This window comes from Larus michahellis, chromosome 4 (genome assembly GCF_964199755.1).
Source record: "Larus michahellis chromosome 4, bLarMic1.1, whole genome shotgun sequence".
Classification (NCBI taxonomy): Eukaryota; Metazoa; Chordata; class Aves; order Charadriiformes; family Laridae; genus Larus; species Larus michahellis.
In genome coordinates this window covers 45,559,847-45,577,597 of record NC_133899.1, presented here as the reverse complement: position 1 = coordinate 45,577,597, position 17,751 = coordinate 45,559,847, and the positions used below count along the sequence as shown (strand labels likewise).

The 17,751-nt window shown below is 43.7% G+C and overlaps 1 protein-coding gene across 1 annotated transcript in view; it reads right to left on the bottom strand.

Annotated features, from left to right (window-relative positions):
- The window catches only part of TTC17 (tetratricopeptide repeat domain 17), a 60,748-nt gene extending 43,917 nt beyond the window's left edge, over positions 1-16,831 (bottom strand). The window contains exons 1-3 of the mRNA XM_074584316.1: positions 16,595-16,831; positions 1,461-1,550; positions 460-629 (exon numbers count right to left, since the gene is read on the bottom strand). Coding sequence (XP_074440417.1) covers positions 460-629; positions 1,461-1,550; positions 16,595-16,810 — 476 coding nt within the window. The 5' untranslated portion in view covers positions 16,811-16,831. The remainder of the gene's footprint in view (positions 1-459; positions 630-1,460; positions 1,551-16,594) is intronic.
- Positions 16,832-17,751: the final 920 nt, after the last annotated feature.

Here is a 17,751-nt window from a genome sequence, read left to right as displayed (position 1 = left end):
CGTGCATGACCAGAAGGTTCAACAGCTTGGTAATCAACAGAATTTCATTCAAATTTAAGTCAAGACAGCTCCCACTATGAGAAGTGTATCTATCTTAAAATACCCAAAGAACACTCAAGCAAATTCAACCCCCTTCTACATGGTGCACTTCAGTTTAATTCACATGTCTGGTCATATCAGTACAGAGTTACAGTGGCAGAACTGACTGGGAGGCTGGGAACAGAACGGAGAAGTTTCAGGGTAGGGCATGGACAGTTTGGGGGAGACAGCATTTCTGTGTTGTACCCTTTTGTAATTAGTGGCAAAGGTTGTTTCAATTTTCTTTCACACTAACACAAAATAAAACAACTGTCATATAAAGAACAGTCAGTGATAGTATTTTTCTTTTTAATTGCATTTAGAGGTTTTGTTGATTTTTTTCATTCAGTAAAAATCTTAAAATATAAAGCATCTCATTACCGGATATCTTTGCTCTCTAAGGTGATGTACGTGCCATCGTATAGATCTAGGTCCCCCAAGGGCACCTTTGCTTTAATGCAGTCCGGATCCTCTTTATTATGCCTTTGTTCCAGCCCTGTGTCTCTGTCCTCATTTTCCTCTATATGAATCTTTTGAGCAACTAACTGTTTCTGTAGGAATAAAAAAAAAGGAAACAGAAGAATGTATACTGATGAAAGCAAATGCTAGAGTTGCTAGGAGTTGAACAGTCCAACTTTTTCCTTAAAACAAAGTCCATTTGAAGGAAATCTAAAACACTGTAGGACATTTTTTTATTTAGATGGAATATAAATACTTTCATTAGAGATAATATGACTTAAACAGCCCCTCATTTCTCCTGCTGTACCTAAAAAGAGGGCTAATAGCATTCCAAATTCATGGTAGGCCATTCAGAAAAAGAAAAAATAGTTGTTAACAGTGTGTCAACTCTTCCATATTTGGACCCTTTTCCTCCTCTGTAAAACCTCATGGTTCATTACAGCCATTTTCAGAAAGGTGTTTTCAGAGCCTTTTTCAAAAATAAATGGGTTTGAAGAAAACCAGAGGTGACCTGCTCTCTGATGTGTCCTAGAAAGAGCAGTGGAAAGAAAGGCCCTACAAACACAGAGATGAGCACAGGGAAATTCACAGCCTACAGGCAATACTCTAAATAGCAGCTATAACAAATCTAAGACAACACTTCTACAAATAGTTCTGGAATACAGTGGTCAGCTACACAATCCAGTACCTAAATGACTTTACTTAAAAATGTTAGGATTTATAGATAACAACAGTGAATGATGTAGCTGGGGACAATGATAACCAATTGAGCAAACTTAAGGCACAAAATTCTTGAGATCTGAAGAATTCTTCATCCCTTCACTGAAGCACAATTATGCCAACAATGACTTCTGTTCCCCATCTAAATCTATCACTAAAAATCTCATGAAAAAAATTTCTGTATTTTTGGAAATATGCTTTACCTCCAGTTCTTTGAGGTAGTTAACTGTTGTTTCTTGTCTCATTAGTATTACCAAATCATGTGGGTTCCTCAAGTTCATTGGTGAATCCACCTGCAAGACATTTCAACAGTTCATAAGGTAAGACATTCTCCTAATTAGAGCAATTTTAAAAGGTAATAAGTTACGTTCATTCAACTACAGTTTGTCTGTTCAGAGGTCTTCTGGCCACTCAGCATTCATATAATCTCCATATTTTAAATCTGTATTTCAAACAACATTGTGATTTGAGAATCCAATTCAAACCACGCTTTAATTTTAAACCTATTTTAGTTTATTCAGGCACACAAATTCTAAGCATAAGAGGCAAGTAAATTTATCACAAAAAAAATTACTAAGAGTACCCACTGCTGAAATACTAGATACCTTAAATTGAATCGCAAAAACCTGTCTTCTTTTATAGCTTTAAAATTCCTCCATCATGTCCCTCAATAGGCATAAAGTACCTCAGCTTCAAGTCAACTCCTCCATGCAAACAATTTAACACACTGGCCTAGAGTTAAGATCTACTGCCTTCAGGATTAAGTAAATGAACAAAATCAAGAGGTAAGCAGACGAAGACTGAAAACTCTGTTATAGAAAACGGTGCTACAGCTTCCGCAGCTAGGCACAGGAGTTAGCAGCTCAATGAAGAGTGACATTATGGGTAAGTCACAGACAAAAGTGGTTACATGCCAGACCTTTACTGGTCTGTAATTGAGCTCAGTGAGCTATGGCACTTCACTCCGCAGCTGAAATACCCCGGCCTCGTCCTCACACCAAATCAATTCTCCTGCCTGGGTAGGTGTGGGAAAGTCATTACAGTCGAGAAGGTGGTGTATGAGCAGCTGAGCTGATCTGAAGGCTCACCTCCAGGGTTCCAGCCCCATTTCCTCCACTCTGTCAGTGCGATACCAGCTAGTCCTGCATGCCAGCTCTAGCACCCACTAGGCTCTCTTGTGAGCTAACCCAAACTCAATAGTTGAACAGGACACAATCCCCTATCAGTTACTTTATCTGAACTAATAAATTAAATTAGCTCATGGAGGATTCAGTGAGTATGAGAAAAGAAGCAAGGAAATGGACAGGAGTATGTGATGACAAGGGTGAGAGGAAGAAGGGTGACAAGGACAGCAAGATCTCCCATTTTTAACACAGTGACTGTTATGGTAGACAATCTACACCAAGTCGTTCCTGGATATGCTCAGTTTCCATTCAAGCTTTCAGAGTACAGAACTAGCTACTGCATGAAGATGTAAGCAGTACCTATGTGCTTGTGCTGATACCTCCACACGGGCTCTCCACCCCCATGAAATCTGTCCAAACTTGGTGACATTAGAATTTAATGGAAAAGTCTGACATATACACATGTGCAGGAGAACCTCCTGAGCTCCAGCTCTTAATTTTTTGTCACCTTGATGAACAACTTGAACACACTTCTGGGACTCTCTCTTATTGTAGAAAACTGCATCTCCAGTAGGAAAACAGCAAATTTCCTGGTCATTTTAATGTGTCCTGTCAACAGATTACGCCTTGGGCTATGTTCTCTTGGCTGCAAGTCAAGATAAGAAGCTCAAATCTACTTTCTTTGGACTCCGGACTGTGAAGTCTAGATTCCTTGCAAGCCTCCCTACTGAGCGAGGCTACCGATCCTGCTCAGTAAGGATCCTATCCTCTGAGACAAAAACATCTGTTCCCCCATACCTCAAAAAAAACCAAACCAACCCTAAAGGTGGTTTTGGATAAATTGGGCAAAACATTCCTTTCCAAATCAAAAGATGAACTGCTTCTTTTAGCATGGAGCTGTTTTGGTGGATGGCTACCTACACAGTCCAGATACTTACACGTAACTCATTTTCGGCCTTAAGAAATTGCCTAAGATCACCAGATAAATAGAAAATAATGGATGCTACTGACACCAGTTAATTTTTACACTATGAATTTGGAAATTACGGATTCAACTGTTGCCAATAAAGGGTATCCACAATGATTCAGAGAACCACAGAAAATACCATATAAAAAAACCTAATGATGTTGTTAGTTGAAGTATTAAAGTCAACAGCATTTTACTTTCTGTCGTATTTCTCATTTCCTCCTATGGGCCCCACCTCACTTTGAACTGATTGCACACAAAACGAGTTACGTACTAAATGTAGCACTTGTTCATGCCTCATTTGCTAAAGAAACTACTGTGGTATGTGCAAGCAAATGAGAGATGAATTTGCAAAGAAAATAAGGCAAAGTTTTACTGTGTTTAAAGCACTTAATTGCCCATTCCAAAACAGCACTGTTCCTCTGACAACTAAAGGCTGCTTGCATGATACTACACAGACACTGAGAGCAAAGTCAACTATCAGCTCCACTTTCAATGACAAACTGCACCTGGGGAGCAATTTTTTGCAGAAAGTTATGCAGGCACCACCATTTAGAAAGTCTTACTCTGGAAGACGAAGGATCTCACAACTTATCATTCATCCAGAAACAGAACGCTATTCAGGTACAGCTTCTGCTTATAATTTTCAATAAAACAGTCTCATGAGAGTTAGGTCTGAATTTAGTGTTTGGGAATTTCGAGAGTTATGTTACCAAAGCAGCACACACAGGCTGACAGAAAAGCAATGCAAAAAGTACCAAATTCCTATCAACTATTACCTGGCAGCAGAAATCAAAGTGACAACAACAACAACCGAACAGTCATGGTGCTGAATTAATTCATAAAGTTATGTCAATCCACCAGGAAATAATCTCAAGTTAAGCAGCATGCATATTTTTCTTTAGTCTCCAAATTTACACTTCCAGGATCTGACCTCTGGTTGTCATGAGATAATGAGCACTTTCTAATAATAGGAAAACCCTTCAACCTAGTAGGAAGTTAATATTACTAAATAACCTTAGCAGTCATTACCTAAAACCAATGCAGTGTGTAAACATAAAGCTCTAAAACCAAAGCTTCAGTAGTAAATCCAACCTTACACTTATTTACATTTAATAATTTCTGATTATGAAAGTTCAAGACTTCCATTGCAAGAAATTACCAGAGTAAAGACTATTATTAGCTCCTAAAAATTAAAATCCAATTTAGGTGCAATAATTTCTGAGAAAGAATTTTAATGGAAAAATTTAGCAGCTACACTGGACAATGATACAAGGCTTGCACAAGAAACTTGAGCCAGCACATCCAATGCCTTCAGAGCACCTTTGGCAGCTTGTAAAAGTGAGCCGAATATACTCTATCAGTTCTTATACTCTTCAGTTTATAAATTTACAGTATAAAGGCATTACAAAACAGTAACTGAGGAAATAAAAAGCATTCAGGTCTACAAAAAAAATGTTATATGACACAAAAGAAAACAGACTATTAACTGAAACCCACAGGAGACCTTATGATATCATGCCTGCAAATGGGGAAAATAACGCCAACTCGGTCTTCAACAGGCATCAGTTTGGAGGATGATGGTGCTCAAACTTCAGAATTTCATAGAATGTAAAGTGCAATTTCCCAATCTTGCTTAGACTGATGCAAAAAATCACCTTGCTGCCAAGTAGGGGATTCCTCCCTTTTCTTACTACCAGTAATCTTGTAGCTCCACTGAGAAACAGGCCAGCCAATTCAGCTGAAAAATAACTTGAAAGATTAAACAACTAGTTTTCAGCCAGATCAGCAGGCTACTCTGAATCGGCCTCAGGTAAGCACTTCATCACCCCCCTCTCCATAGCGACAGCCGCATTGCTCTCGAACTACAACCTGTTCCTCTCAGATCCAGCCAGCAATACTGTCAAGATTTCTGGTTCATTATCCACCTTTTTGCAACCTCCCTCCCCCACCTCCACCCGCCCCCCGATCAAACATTTTGTTTTACAGTGCCAGTGGTTTCTACACCTGGAAAAAGGCAAAGCTGACCTACTCAGCCGTGAAGAGCACTAATACTGCATTTGCCATCAAGGGCAGTAATGCCACCTCAAGAAGAATTTAGCACAGTGAGTAGCAAACAAAGATATAACATCCACAAAATCTACACAGCAGAGGTAAGAGCAGCAACAGTAAAGACAAGTGGGCAGCAGCACGTGCTGAAATCGAGAATGCACACTTGGAGCCCTGCAGGGCTCACCTTCCAGGCGCTCACCCTTTGCCCCATCCTCGCTGCTGGTACTGCCCATGCTTGAGTGCCACCTAGCATCTGCCCGCTTTCCAGGTGCAGCCATATTCCAGACCCCAGAAAATTATACCCTGAATAAAAACATAAAACATGCCAGAACTTTCCTGTGGGCTGCTGCTTAGAAAAATTTAAATGACAACACACCCCAAAGACTTAGAAAAGCCCTCAGAGCTTCACTCACTTGTCAAATAATTCTTTAGTCAGAAATACTACAGTACAAATGAAATTTATTTAATGGATACGTGGAGACTGTTCTGGATTACACCCCTTCCTTGCTACAAGAAAAATCCTCTGAAGACTCTAGGTAGATTTAGAAGATACTGATTTCATTCATTCTCACGTCATCCCTGTGCTCTTACAGATGCTTGCCGCCTCCATTTAATAATCACCCAGAGACTGATCTGGTTGTGGAAACGCCTCCAGTCTCAAGGAAGTATCTAAAACAAAACAAGAAAAGGCTGGTTCCACGAGAGAAGTTCTGCATAAAATATCAACTTAGTTTTCCTTTCTTTATGTCTGTTACCTTTGCACAGTTGAACTACATCTTCATTGCATCCATTAGAGAAAATATTTCTTTAGACAGAAAACAGTAAGCAACATGAATGGTACTGGATCATTCTGAGGAAAGAGCACATTATATCCACAATTGCATATGATCTTATGGTACAAACAGTATGTATTTACTAGCTCATACCCGTGGCTTCCCTCTTCTATGATAACTCAGGTATTTGCAAATAACTGTGTATTGAAAGCCTCCTGCTCCGAAATAAAGGGCATATGTGGCCCCCACCTTACTAAGCTTCACCAGATTGCTGATGATACAGCTCTGGGACTGCTGGAATGAACAAAATTTTGTATTTGTTCTGAGCACTGCTGAAGATGTGTGTGGTACAGTGTTTGCATTTAATTTTTTAAACAACTAACTAGTAAGGAAAACAGAACAAAACTTTGCTCTGGAAACCAGCATAGGTCTGACTTCAACAGTTAAAACCTTAATAGAGGGCAGGTATTATTTCAAAAGCTGTCATGTTTTATTTCAACACTGGGACAGCTGCAATCAAATACCCAGGTGTTCTCAGACACTTCTTTTTACCTTGGGATTGAATCTATTGCCAGGCAGGACTTAGTCTTACCTTAGTGTGTTACACACTCTCCCCTACCACACAGAAAGTTGCAGATATCCGGCCCGACACCCCCCCCCCGCCCAGTGTTAAAAACCACTTCAGATTTGATGCTTCCTGTCACATTTAAGACAGGAGCTGAGGACGTTACCATATATTCAAATTGCATTAGAAATGGCATCTTTGCTTTTATGCAACAATAGGACAGTGCTCCGCTAACACCACAGAATCTTCACCCATTCATGCAAAGTCTGTTGTGCCGCATCACCTGATTACGGGTGTGAAAAGAGTGAAAAAACAGACAGATATTATGATTTAGCTCATCTTTTGCAAAATGTAAGCAACTCCCTGCAAGACACTGAAACGGAACAGATGTCAACCTGCAGAGCACCTACAGCCTCGCGGTGAGGAGAGCGGGGACTCCTGCACCAGAACATACTTTTCTTCCAACTTACTCATTTTTAACTCAAAGCATTAGGCTGATGGCAGAGCACCACATTCATTTACTCGTCCCCCAAAGTGCTGAAACTGTGGCACTGGAGATGAAGTGCTTGAAATGCAAGAATCTGACTTCGATTCAAACACAGTAAACAGGCAAAAAATAGTGCTGAAGAGCTTTCCTTGAAACTGGTGGCTACTATAGCTACCCTGCAGAAAGCCTGCCAGTAAACCCCTTTCAGAATAAACGCTCTCTGTTCAACTTTGCCCAAAGGTGAAAGTTTCTTTATAAAGCACAGTTCAAATTTATTCACTGTCACAAAGTACACCAAGAACCTGATTCAGCAAGAAACACACAGAATTTGTGTAACAAAAATAGACATCGGAGTTGAATCAAACCCTGAATTTTTAGGGTGTCTCTTATGTTACCTGCATATATTGAAGTCTCTGAATAATCACACTTGGAAGTTTTGCCAAACCTTCCAGTATATTTCTTCCCCACAATCCATATATATTGCAACAGGAAGTAAATTTTTTAAGATGAGGGTCAATGAATGCCTCAGTCAACTATTTTTAAGTAATGCTTTTTTTAAAGTAATGTGGAAATCCCACTGTTAACTGAGGCACAGGAACGCCAAAATCAGAACAGCTGGTAGTGCCTCTGTATGTCCTAGAAGCTTTCTACTACATGCAGAAGGCAGATTATGACAGAAAGAAGCTGGAAAAGATACTACATCAAACAATGGCGTACAGCTAAATAGACTCCTCATACTTGTTTTATAGATAGTAGATCTTTTGTCACCGTACTTGCTGAATGAAGGCAATTCCCACTCATATAGGCTGGAACTCCTTGCAGTTTCAAGTGGCAGCAAAGGATCTAAAAACTGATGCTTGCCTTTTGGTATATTCTTGCTGTCTTGAGATACCCTGCACTCCCAACATGATGTTACCATGGCATTTCTGAAAAAGCTGCAAAAAAAATCTGTATAGGTTTCAGTGCGAGGCAAGCTACAAAACTGGAAAATATATGCTGTGGCTTACTCAAACGATGAGCAGGGACTGTCCGAAGACAGCTGTTCAAAGGCATGTCACCGAAAAAGTCACACAGAAAAAGGTGCTGAATTAAGTTTTTATCATAAGAATTGAGCCATTTAAAAGCTTACAGCTGCAGAATCTGTTAACAAAACAGCATAAGGTGTTGGACAGTATTAAGAGTAGCTGCCCAACAGGGAAAACAGAAATTTTAAACACTGTAGCACTTCAAACGTTAAAATTAACAAAGTTGCAGTATTACTGAATAGGTCTGCTCAACTGAGATCACTTCCAGAGAGCACACCAGCTATGAGTATTGTAGATAACAGATCTAAATACATCAAAGGAAAACAAGACTTCACTTGTCACACCACTTGTCTGCAATGTGTTGTTGGTCATACTTGAAGGTAAAAAACAAATTCCCAATGTCTATATTCTAGCTAAGGTTTATTTTCTACAGTAGCCAAACAGATGCCAGCCATACACTCAGCTGAATGAAAACAAGAGATGGAGAGATCACTCACATACATCTGTAATGAACAAGTATTTGTTTTCATAGAGGCAGATTGGTTCCTGCTGCCTGATCACTGCAGATTTCTAAAAATATTAAGTGTTGTAATGCTGAAACTACAGAAAAGGAAAAAATACTAATTAGACTCACAAGATACCAAAAAAAGGTTAAAGCTGAGCAGTAATTCTTTCAGCAAATGAACAGCAGACAACCCATTCATTTTTCTGGTTAAAGTTTAAGGGAAATTACTTTATGCAGTGACATATTTTTTGGGCAAGTACTTTACACCATCGTTCTCATTTCCTAACTGGTTAGTAACAGGTAGGGATTCAGCTTTAAATGTTGGGGTTTTGTTTTTTTTGTTTTTTTTTTTTTTTTTTTAAATAAAATAGAAGAGTTCAACTACATGAAATAACAGTGGATTTCACAGTCCTGCTGCATTTGTTCTTTTGGGCTTTGATGGGGCCTTCATGCAAACATGTGCTTGGGCCACTTCCAGGCTATACTTTCGCTGTGAAGCTCACAATATGGAATCACAGAATGCTCTAGATTGAAAGAGACCTTTTAAAACCATTGAGTCCAACCATCAACCTAACACTGCCAAAACCACCACTAAACCATGTCCCTCAGCACCAGGTCTACATGTCTTTTAAATACCTCCAGGGATGGTGATTCCACCACTTCCCTGGGCAGCCTGTTCCAATGCGTAATAACCCTTTTGGAGAAGAATTTTTTCCTAATATCCAATCTAAACCTCCCCTGGTGCAACTTGAGGCCATTTCCTCTCATCCTATTGCCTGTTACTTGGGAGAAGAGAGCAACCCCCACCTCACTACAACACAGGGAAGGCATGCCAGGCACCAAGCACAGCTTTCACCACAGAATAATCAGTTCTAAACAGCTGATTCGTATCATATTGTCAGTCTGTCCTACCCTTATTTTAAGAGTGATGGAAAACAGGATGAGAGGCCAGGACATTGAAGTGTGAGGATGCTAAGAGAAATGGGACCTGGGAGCCACCCTGTGCCCAGAGGACAAAGGCTGTACGGAAACACCAGGAGTGGAGGAGCGAGCAGGACATGGTGCCTACACACGGTCAGAGCCACTGCTGGGGCCTTCTGGACTTAAAACTGAACCACCTGGGCATGTATTATTATGCTGGGCTAAATCCAGACATTTTTGTATCAAAGCTTTGCTGTCAGCAGTCAAAATCTGGCACAAGTTTACCCGCTAGACTGCGGCAGGCCTGAGGGGCATGGGCACCAACAGATGTATTTCAGCCTCCCTTCGGATGTGCCTCTCAGCTCCTCCACCTCAGATGCAAATCTTTCACTGCTGAGCTGAGAATAGTGAAAGCTACTTCTCTACGACTGCCCCAAAGAACAAAAAATTTGCATTCCTGACTGCGCTCCACATACAAGCTACCACAAGGCCTATTTTTATCAAGCTCGGATCTAGCCGTCACCTTCACAGCGACACAGAAATACAAGGCTGTGCTCCCCCACGAGCAGGCAGCGCTGGTGCAGTTCTAGGTCAGCAGCACCCCATCGGGGACAAGGACATTAAGAGTCTCAGCCATTCACTACACCAAAGTGTTTAGGTTCAAACTTTTCGAATACACTTAGGAAAAGGCAGAAAAATTAAAGATAAATGTGGGGTTTTTTTTAATTATTATTTTTCACACTAGATGAAGGCCTAAATCCCACAGTTTTTGACGATCAAGAGAGAAGTTTTAAAACAGAACAAGTTTCCCTTTTCGTGAGGATAAGCTGATGTATGCTTCAAAATCACCATGCTTCAGCTCGTCACCCTGGGGCTGGAAGACATCTCACGAACTGTGGTAGACTCACACCAACCTCCAGCCTAGGTCTCTTTGCACAGACTCATAAAGAGGCACATTTACTGGCAACTGTTTTGGGGAAGGCATGCTACATTACACACTTCAGTAAAAATGAACAATTGTTTTGTTTAGCACACAACAGACTTGGAAGAGTAAGAAATTCAGTCAAGAAAGAGGTCATACAGCCAAGCAAACTAACCTTTAGAGAAAGAGCAAAGCAAACATCCACCTGTCATTTTCAAGACAGGACTGAGTGACTGCTTAATATACTGCAGAAAATGCTTTAAGCAACAAATAGCTTTTTATTTGTCTGCACTAGATTTTCAGCTTTCCTTGGTTTTGGATGGCTGCTTTTCCTCTTGTCTTGGTGTGGTCTTGCATGGACCACTGTTCTCACCTCAACCTGTTAGCATATGCGTGCAGTCAGACGACAGACATCAGTAGTGCATTAACCAACTCTAAAGCAATCCATTAATTATCTTGCCTTGCTGCAACTTGAGGCACACTTGCATTCAAATCCACAACGAAACAAACAACTGTTAGGCAATGTCTCCCCTCGTTGCGTGTACTAAGCCAGAATTAAGCCCACTACTGCACTGCATGAAATTCAGATGTCACATTTATTGAGCAGCTAATCTTCTTAGCCCCAAACAGGCTAACCAGCATTGCTTGTTCACTCTCTTCTCCAGATCTTCTCTAACAAGCTTCAAAACACACGACAGTGCATTAAAAACAAAACAACTTTTTGCCAACTCAGATTCCTTGCCAGAGGCTCTCTGCTCCTGGCAACACTTCCCCAGTCTTGCCTTGGACCATCTGCCTGGTAGGTTTCTTCGCTTCTTTTAGTTTAGTTACTCAAAACTAACTTTTTCAGCGTTTATAGCAATTGATGTAAAGACAGTCCTTTGAGTCCCTGCCAGTTTGCTCAACTTCAATCGCCTCCATCAAGGGATCTTTAGAAAGACCCTACCTCAGCTCTGATATGTCAGGTCTCAGAGATGATAGTAGCTGGTCCCCACAAGTAAAGCCATGAACGACTACTGAAACTGCTTCCTGCGTTACATCTAATCTGTCACTTGTTTGTCCTCTCTTTACGCCAAGTTTCTCCCTTCTCTTGAAGTACACTAGTATTTCTGTAGAGTGACTAGTTTCCCTACTGGCCGACAAGCACTGTCTAAAATCAGTTATATATTAGCCTGAACTTTATACTACGAGTTGTGAAATGAGAAGGCTTATAAACATGTGCACCAAGCAGATATAATCTCATTAAAGAGATGATTACTCAGTCCCTGGCTTTGCAGGAACACACGTTTGAAGGTGGACTCAGACCAAAAGAAGAATATGAACTGATCCAGAGAATGATGTATTTGACCTGAAAACAGACTACTACAGCAACAGATACAGCTTGATGGCTTTTCTATTGACAGCTTACTGAGACAATGAAATGCTACATGCACTGCTGGGAATTAATTTGTTTCTTCATTCAGCAATGCTCACTAGAAACTGTAACAGTAGGGCCTAGTTAGCAAGCACTCCCATTTACTAGAGAAGATCTTGCTGACGTACGGAAAATTGTTTCGTTTGCCTTAATTTTGCCACCCCTGCCAGGTTGTTATACCACTGGGAACTCCAGCTCAAGTCTCAGTCAGGGTACTGCTAGCTGCCTTATGCCACAGGAAAATCAATCTCACTTGAATATAGTCTCATATTAAAGGCTTATACCCTTGCTGCACTACAAGGAGAAACAGCTAGCAGAGATTTTAGGGCAGTAATATAAAATATTCTCACACTTATTCCCTCAAACAGATTCTGGCTATTATATTTTGTATATGGGCCAGGATCTGTAACCTCTGCTTTCAGCTCCTCACTCATAGCGTGCTTTGGTAACAAGAAAGAACCAGTGAAACAGTTTGCTACTGGTTCACAGTGGCAAACTAAAAGCTGCAGTGAATTCACTTGTCATCGGTGCTTATCTGGACATCCACAGCTAGTGGCACATTTAGCAGGGTAAATATCTGGGTCTTACTACCACTTAAGTTTTGCCCACATCTTAATCAATCCTATGGGCTTCATTCAGATAAACTGAGGTAGTCCTAGAGAAGACTAAGCCTGTCTCTCTGTGTAAAGTTGACAATCTTTAAAAATGTGTTTCAGACTGAGAATGCTAATATTTCGAAAATTAAATAATGTAAATGCTAATTAATACAACCACTCTTAGCCGCCAGACAGTACTAGCCACTTACAGTTAGAGACTGCTGTGCTGGAAGGGTTGCAATCAGCAGTGCAAAGTCCAACAGTGGCTGGTCACCAGCAGTGTCCCTCTGGAATCAATACTGGGGGAAAAAAGCCTCAGCAAGCTCGATGTCCTCTGCAAACGTGGGGCAGGGGTGCGGTTACAGAGAGAGCTGGAGACACAGGCTCAGAGGGACCTTGTGAAGTCAATAATGGCAAGCACAAACCCAGCGCCTGGGATCCAACAGCTCCGTGCAGCAGGAAAGGCTGGGGCTCAACAGAAGACAGCTTTGCAAAAAAGGACATTTGGGCTCTGGTGGGGATAAAGTTGGCCATGAGCCCCCAAGTGTGCCTTTGCAGCTGAGGCCGCCAACTGGCTGCAGCAGCAGGGCAAGGGGAGTGATTATCCTCCTCCACAAGGCATCCGTGAGAACGCACCTGCTTCAGCTCTTTGTCCCCAGTTTCAAGGACAGCAAAGCCCATTCGAGGTGGTGCAGGGCCTGGAGCGTGTAACCCGCAGAGCAGCTGAGAGAAGCAGGCTGGCTCAGCTGCAGGGAGATGCTGCTGCTGTTTTCAGCTTCCTAAAGGCAGGGTACAGAGAAGACAGAGCCAGACTCTTCTTGAGGTGTGACAGTGAGAGGCATCATACATCTGTTGCTACATGGGAAATCCTGATCAGAATAGACTGAAAAAAAAAAAATCACACTGTAGCAGTCGACCACTGGACCAGGTGCCCAGTAAGGTCATCAAAACCCCCCACCTGGACGCAAAATTCATCCAGGCAGGACCCTCTGCGACCAGATCTAGCTGACCCTGGTTTGAGCTGTAGGGCAGGTGACGTTACTCTGTGACCCCATTTAGGCTATTGTATCTGAACCAGCAGCAGCTGAAGCTTATTCCAAATGCAAGTCTTGACTCAGACAGCTGTCTTCTAGTAGGTAAGGTGCTTCAAAATCCAAACATGGGCCGCTGTGCAAGTAGCAAGAACTAGCACAATGGATCAATACTTGGACATTCAAAGGAGGAGTCTAGAGTACTACGGAAAAATCCGATGCGACAATATTTTTCTACAAAACAAGAGTAGATTAATTAGAACTAGTAGACAAGCTAATAAGATAACAGGCAACGCTCTATGTATGCTGAGAATCTGAAACACCATACCACAGAGAAACACAAGAAGCTGCACAGCCAAAGAGTTTATGAGACAAATGTGGACAAAAGCCGCACTGAAAACGCACAAAGTAAAAATAGCTGGAGAGAAGGACTGAATGGCTAAATGTTCTCACAATAACTTAACAAACAGTATTCTTAAACTATTAGGAAAAGTTAGAAGAAAGGGATGCTCCGCAGGGACATTTTAGGCTTATGTCCTATTAATACGTACTTACATCTTAGTATTAGCAGAAGGATAGCTCAAATGTTTTGGAATACTGTGGTTCTACCAACGAATTAATAAATCAATTATGAAGCATCCCATTGCCCATGAATCATAGAATATCTCAAGTTGGAAGGGACCCATAAGGATCGAGTCCAAATCCCTGCTCCTTGCAGGACTACCTAGAACTAAACCGTATGACTAAGTGCATTGTCCAGATGCTCCTTGAATTCTGACAGGCTTAGTGCCACGACCACTTCCCTGGGGAGCCTGTTCCAGTGACCAACCACCCTCTCAGTGAAGAATGTTTTCCTAATGTCCATTCTGAACTTCCCCTGATGCAGCTTCATTCCATTTCTTTGTGTTCTGTTGCTGGTCACCAGAGAGTGATCAGCACCCCTCCTCCGCTGCCACCCTTGAGGAAGTTCTAGACTGCCATGAAGTCACCCCTCAGCCTTCTCCTCTCCAAGCTGAACAAGCCAAGTGACCTCATCTGCTTCTCTTAAGTTTACCATCTTGGTCACCCTCCTCTGGACATCATAGTTTGATGTCCTTCTTATACTGAGGTGCCTCAAAACTGCACACAGTACTCAAGGTGAGGCTGCACCAGCCCAGAGTGGGACAACGACAATTCCTTCCTATTGCTGGACAATGGAGATTATCTGATGGTTTTGCTGCTAACTACTGAACCACAATTACATTTTGGCATTTAAAACACCATTCGAGTTCACTCTAGAAAATACCCACTCTTCTCATCCCCCAAAATACAAATAAGTGCAAAAAATGAAATTCGAAATTTAAGTATCATTTGCACAAGAGCCAGGGATATGACAGTAACAGGTGCTGAAATACATCTTAATACAAAAAAAACTTGCTGGACAATTAGCAGCACTATAACCCACTACTGAAGAATCCAGCTCCTCATATTCCAACTGACACCATATTTATAATTCGAGTTTCTGTGCCGGAAATGGATGGATTAATTTTAACTGCACAGGTAAGAGAAGTTATTCCATAGATATTATTTTATCACCTCAGCTATAGTCCTTTAGAACTTTATACACGGAACACGGGAATGCCCCTGCTCAGACAGCACTGGTAACTGTAATGGAACAGCTTACTGCACAGCCATGGTACAGTGGAAGTTTCTACCTGTACCATCACTTAACTGACATCATAAAGAGCCATTTCTAAAAATCAGTGCTGAATTTAGCTAATCAGATTTCCAAGTCATTTTAGCTAATTTCATTTTTTTCAAGTCACAGCTGCTTTGCATGCAATAATCGAAATCAACACTTTACCCAAATTTGATAACATACAATTAGTATACATACACAGATGCTTCTACACTGTTATCATATACTCTCACCACTTCCATACTACATTAAAGTGGGAAAAGGAGGCAAGATAGCACTGGAAGTGTTGTCATTCCTCAATTCATGATTAACTAGGGTGAGAGAGTGCCTGGATTCATGCAGACAGCTGAAGTGCCCAAGACCCATAAAGACAGCAGGGGCTTCCTGCAGAGAAAGCCAGTTCCACCTGTTTTGATGACCCTGATACTTTCTGATGGGAGACACCACCAACAATTCTCCCCAAAGGAAGGTGATGTTAGCAGACACGAATCTTTTTTACAGGGGGAGGCCACACTGCTTGCTACAGCAATTGATTAACTCTTCGGCTCCAGAAGGAAACTGAACTGTCAGTTCTGCTTAAGAGCAAAGCAGATCTGAGACGAGAGTGGATTTATGGTGCTGTTCTCCTTGTGACAACAAGGGAGCAAAGCGTGTTAAGAAAAAGCCCAAACACGAAATGCACATCGGCTCTCTCAGCGCGGCCTGGTAACAAAGTCAGAGGCTTTGACTGAACCCACAGAATCACCGCAGAAGGCCGTGATGCTGCTGCACCCCGCGGATATCCCACCGCTCCTCTTCCCTACTTCCAGGGGGACGTGGGGCGCGGGGGAATGTGAGAAATCGCAAACTCACGGGTAACTCGGGCGGCGGCAAAGGAGCCGGCGGGGCGCCCCGGGGAGGGCACCGGCCGCACGGCGAAGGGCTTCCCACTCCACGGGAAGGTTACAGCCCCGCGTTACGGGTCAGGGTCGGGGCCCGGCCGCTTCCGCGACGACCACAGGACCCCGCGGCACGGCCTAGCGAGCCGGAGCCACCAGGGAGGCTGCAGGTGAGCACCGCCGCCCGCCCAGCTGCAGCGGCTTTCGGACCGGCAGGGACCAACGCGTCCCGTCCCCCCGCCGCACAGCTCGGGGCAGGCGGGGGCTGCGGGTGAGAGGGGCTGCGGGTGAGAGGGGCTGCAGGTGAGCGGCGCCGCGGGCTCTCCCCATCGCCTCAGCGGGCCGCGACTACCGGGGCAGGCGGCGGTTGCAGCTCCCCGCGCCCGCCGGGCCCCTCACCTGCTGCTGGATCTTCCCGTCCTCGGTGACCACCCAGTGGGTGGTGGCAGCGGCGGGCCGCGTCCCCGAGACCAGCAGCGAGCACAGGCCCAGGGCCCAGCCAGAGAAGACCCACGCCCGACCCAGCCCGCCGCGCCCGGACGCTCCTGCCGCCGCCATCTTCCCCAATCCCGGCCTGCCCGCACCACCCGGAACCGGAACCGCCCCCGCCGCCATTTTGGGAGGGGGAGGCCCGAGCGGGCGGTCTCTCGCGCGGCGGGGCGGTGCCGCCTCTCTGAGGGGACGGTGCTGGGACAGGCCCCGGGGCGGCCCCGGCCGCTCCACCCGCAAACCGGGCGGCCCTAGGTGGCTACCTCAGACGGCGCCGGCAGCCCGCCCCGCCCTGCGGCAGCCACTAGGCGAAGGAGGCCGGAGCTGCCGCGCCAGAGCGAGGCCTCCGTGTTGCGGCCGCTGCGTATCGGCTGCCCCACAGGCACCTACCCCGGCCCGGGGCGCCGAGTCCGGCTCACTGAGCGCGTCAGGCGGGCACCGGTACCGGCAGAGCCGCTGCCCGGAGCACAAGGCTGACTTTAAGCGCCAACAAGCAGCGGGTGGCGCCGCGCGGAACGCCTTTATTAAAGCACGCTGAAACATTTGCCAGGACAGCTCGAGGAAACGGCTTTCTGCCCAAATCAAACCAAACCGTAGCTGCAGCTGTCCACAGTTAATGCCAGTTCACCGAGGAGACGGTTGAAGGTAGCTCTGAAAAACACAACACCCCTTTTTTCTTCTAATGCTTTTCAGTGACACAGAAAAATCTAAACTTTTCCTTTCCTGTGCCAGTTAATGGTAAACACCAACCCAGCAGCGGCCACCTGTCTCCCGGTCCTCAGTGAGATCTAAAAGCTGCCAAATTCAAACGTGGGTCTGTTCAAGCTTTCCAAGTTTGCAAGCAAACTGCAAGAGTTCAGCTTCTCAGGGATGCTGGAGTCCCCAGAGCCTGTTGAACAGTAAACTTTTACCTGTAACTCAAACCCATTAAGTAGAAACAAGAAAAAAAGTTTACAAATGGTGTCAGAGTGGTTAAACTAATGCAAGGGATTAGTTTCTCTCAGGACAAAGAACATATTCCCACAAGTATGACAGTTCGTAGTGCTGCCAGAGTTTTCACATCAGGC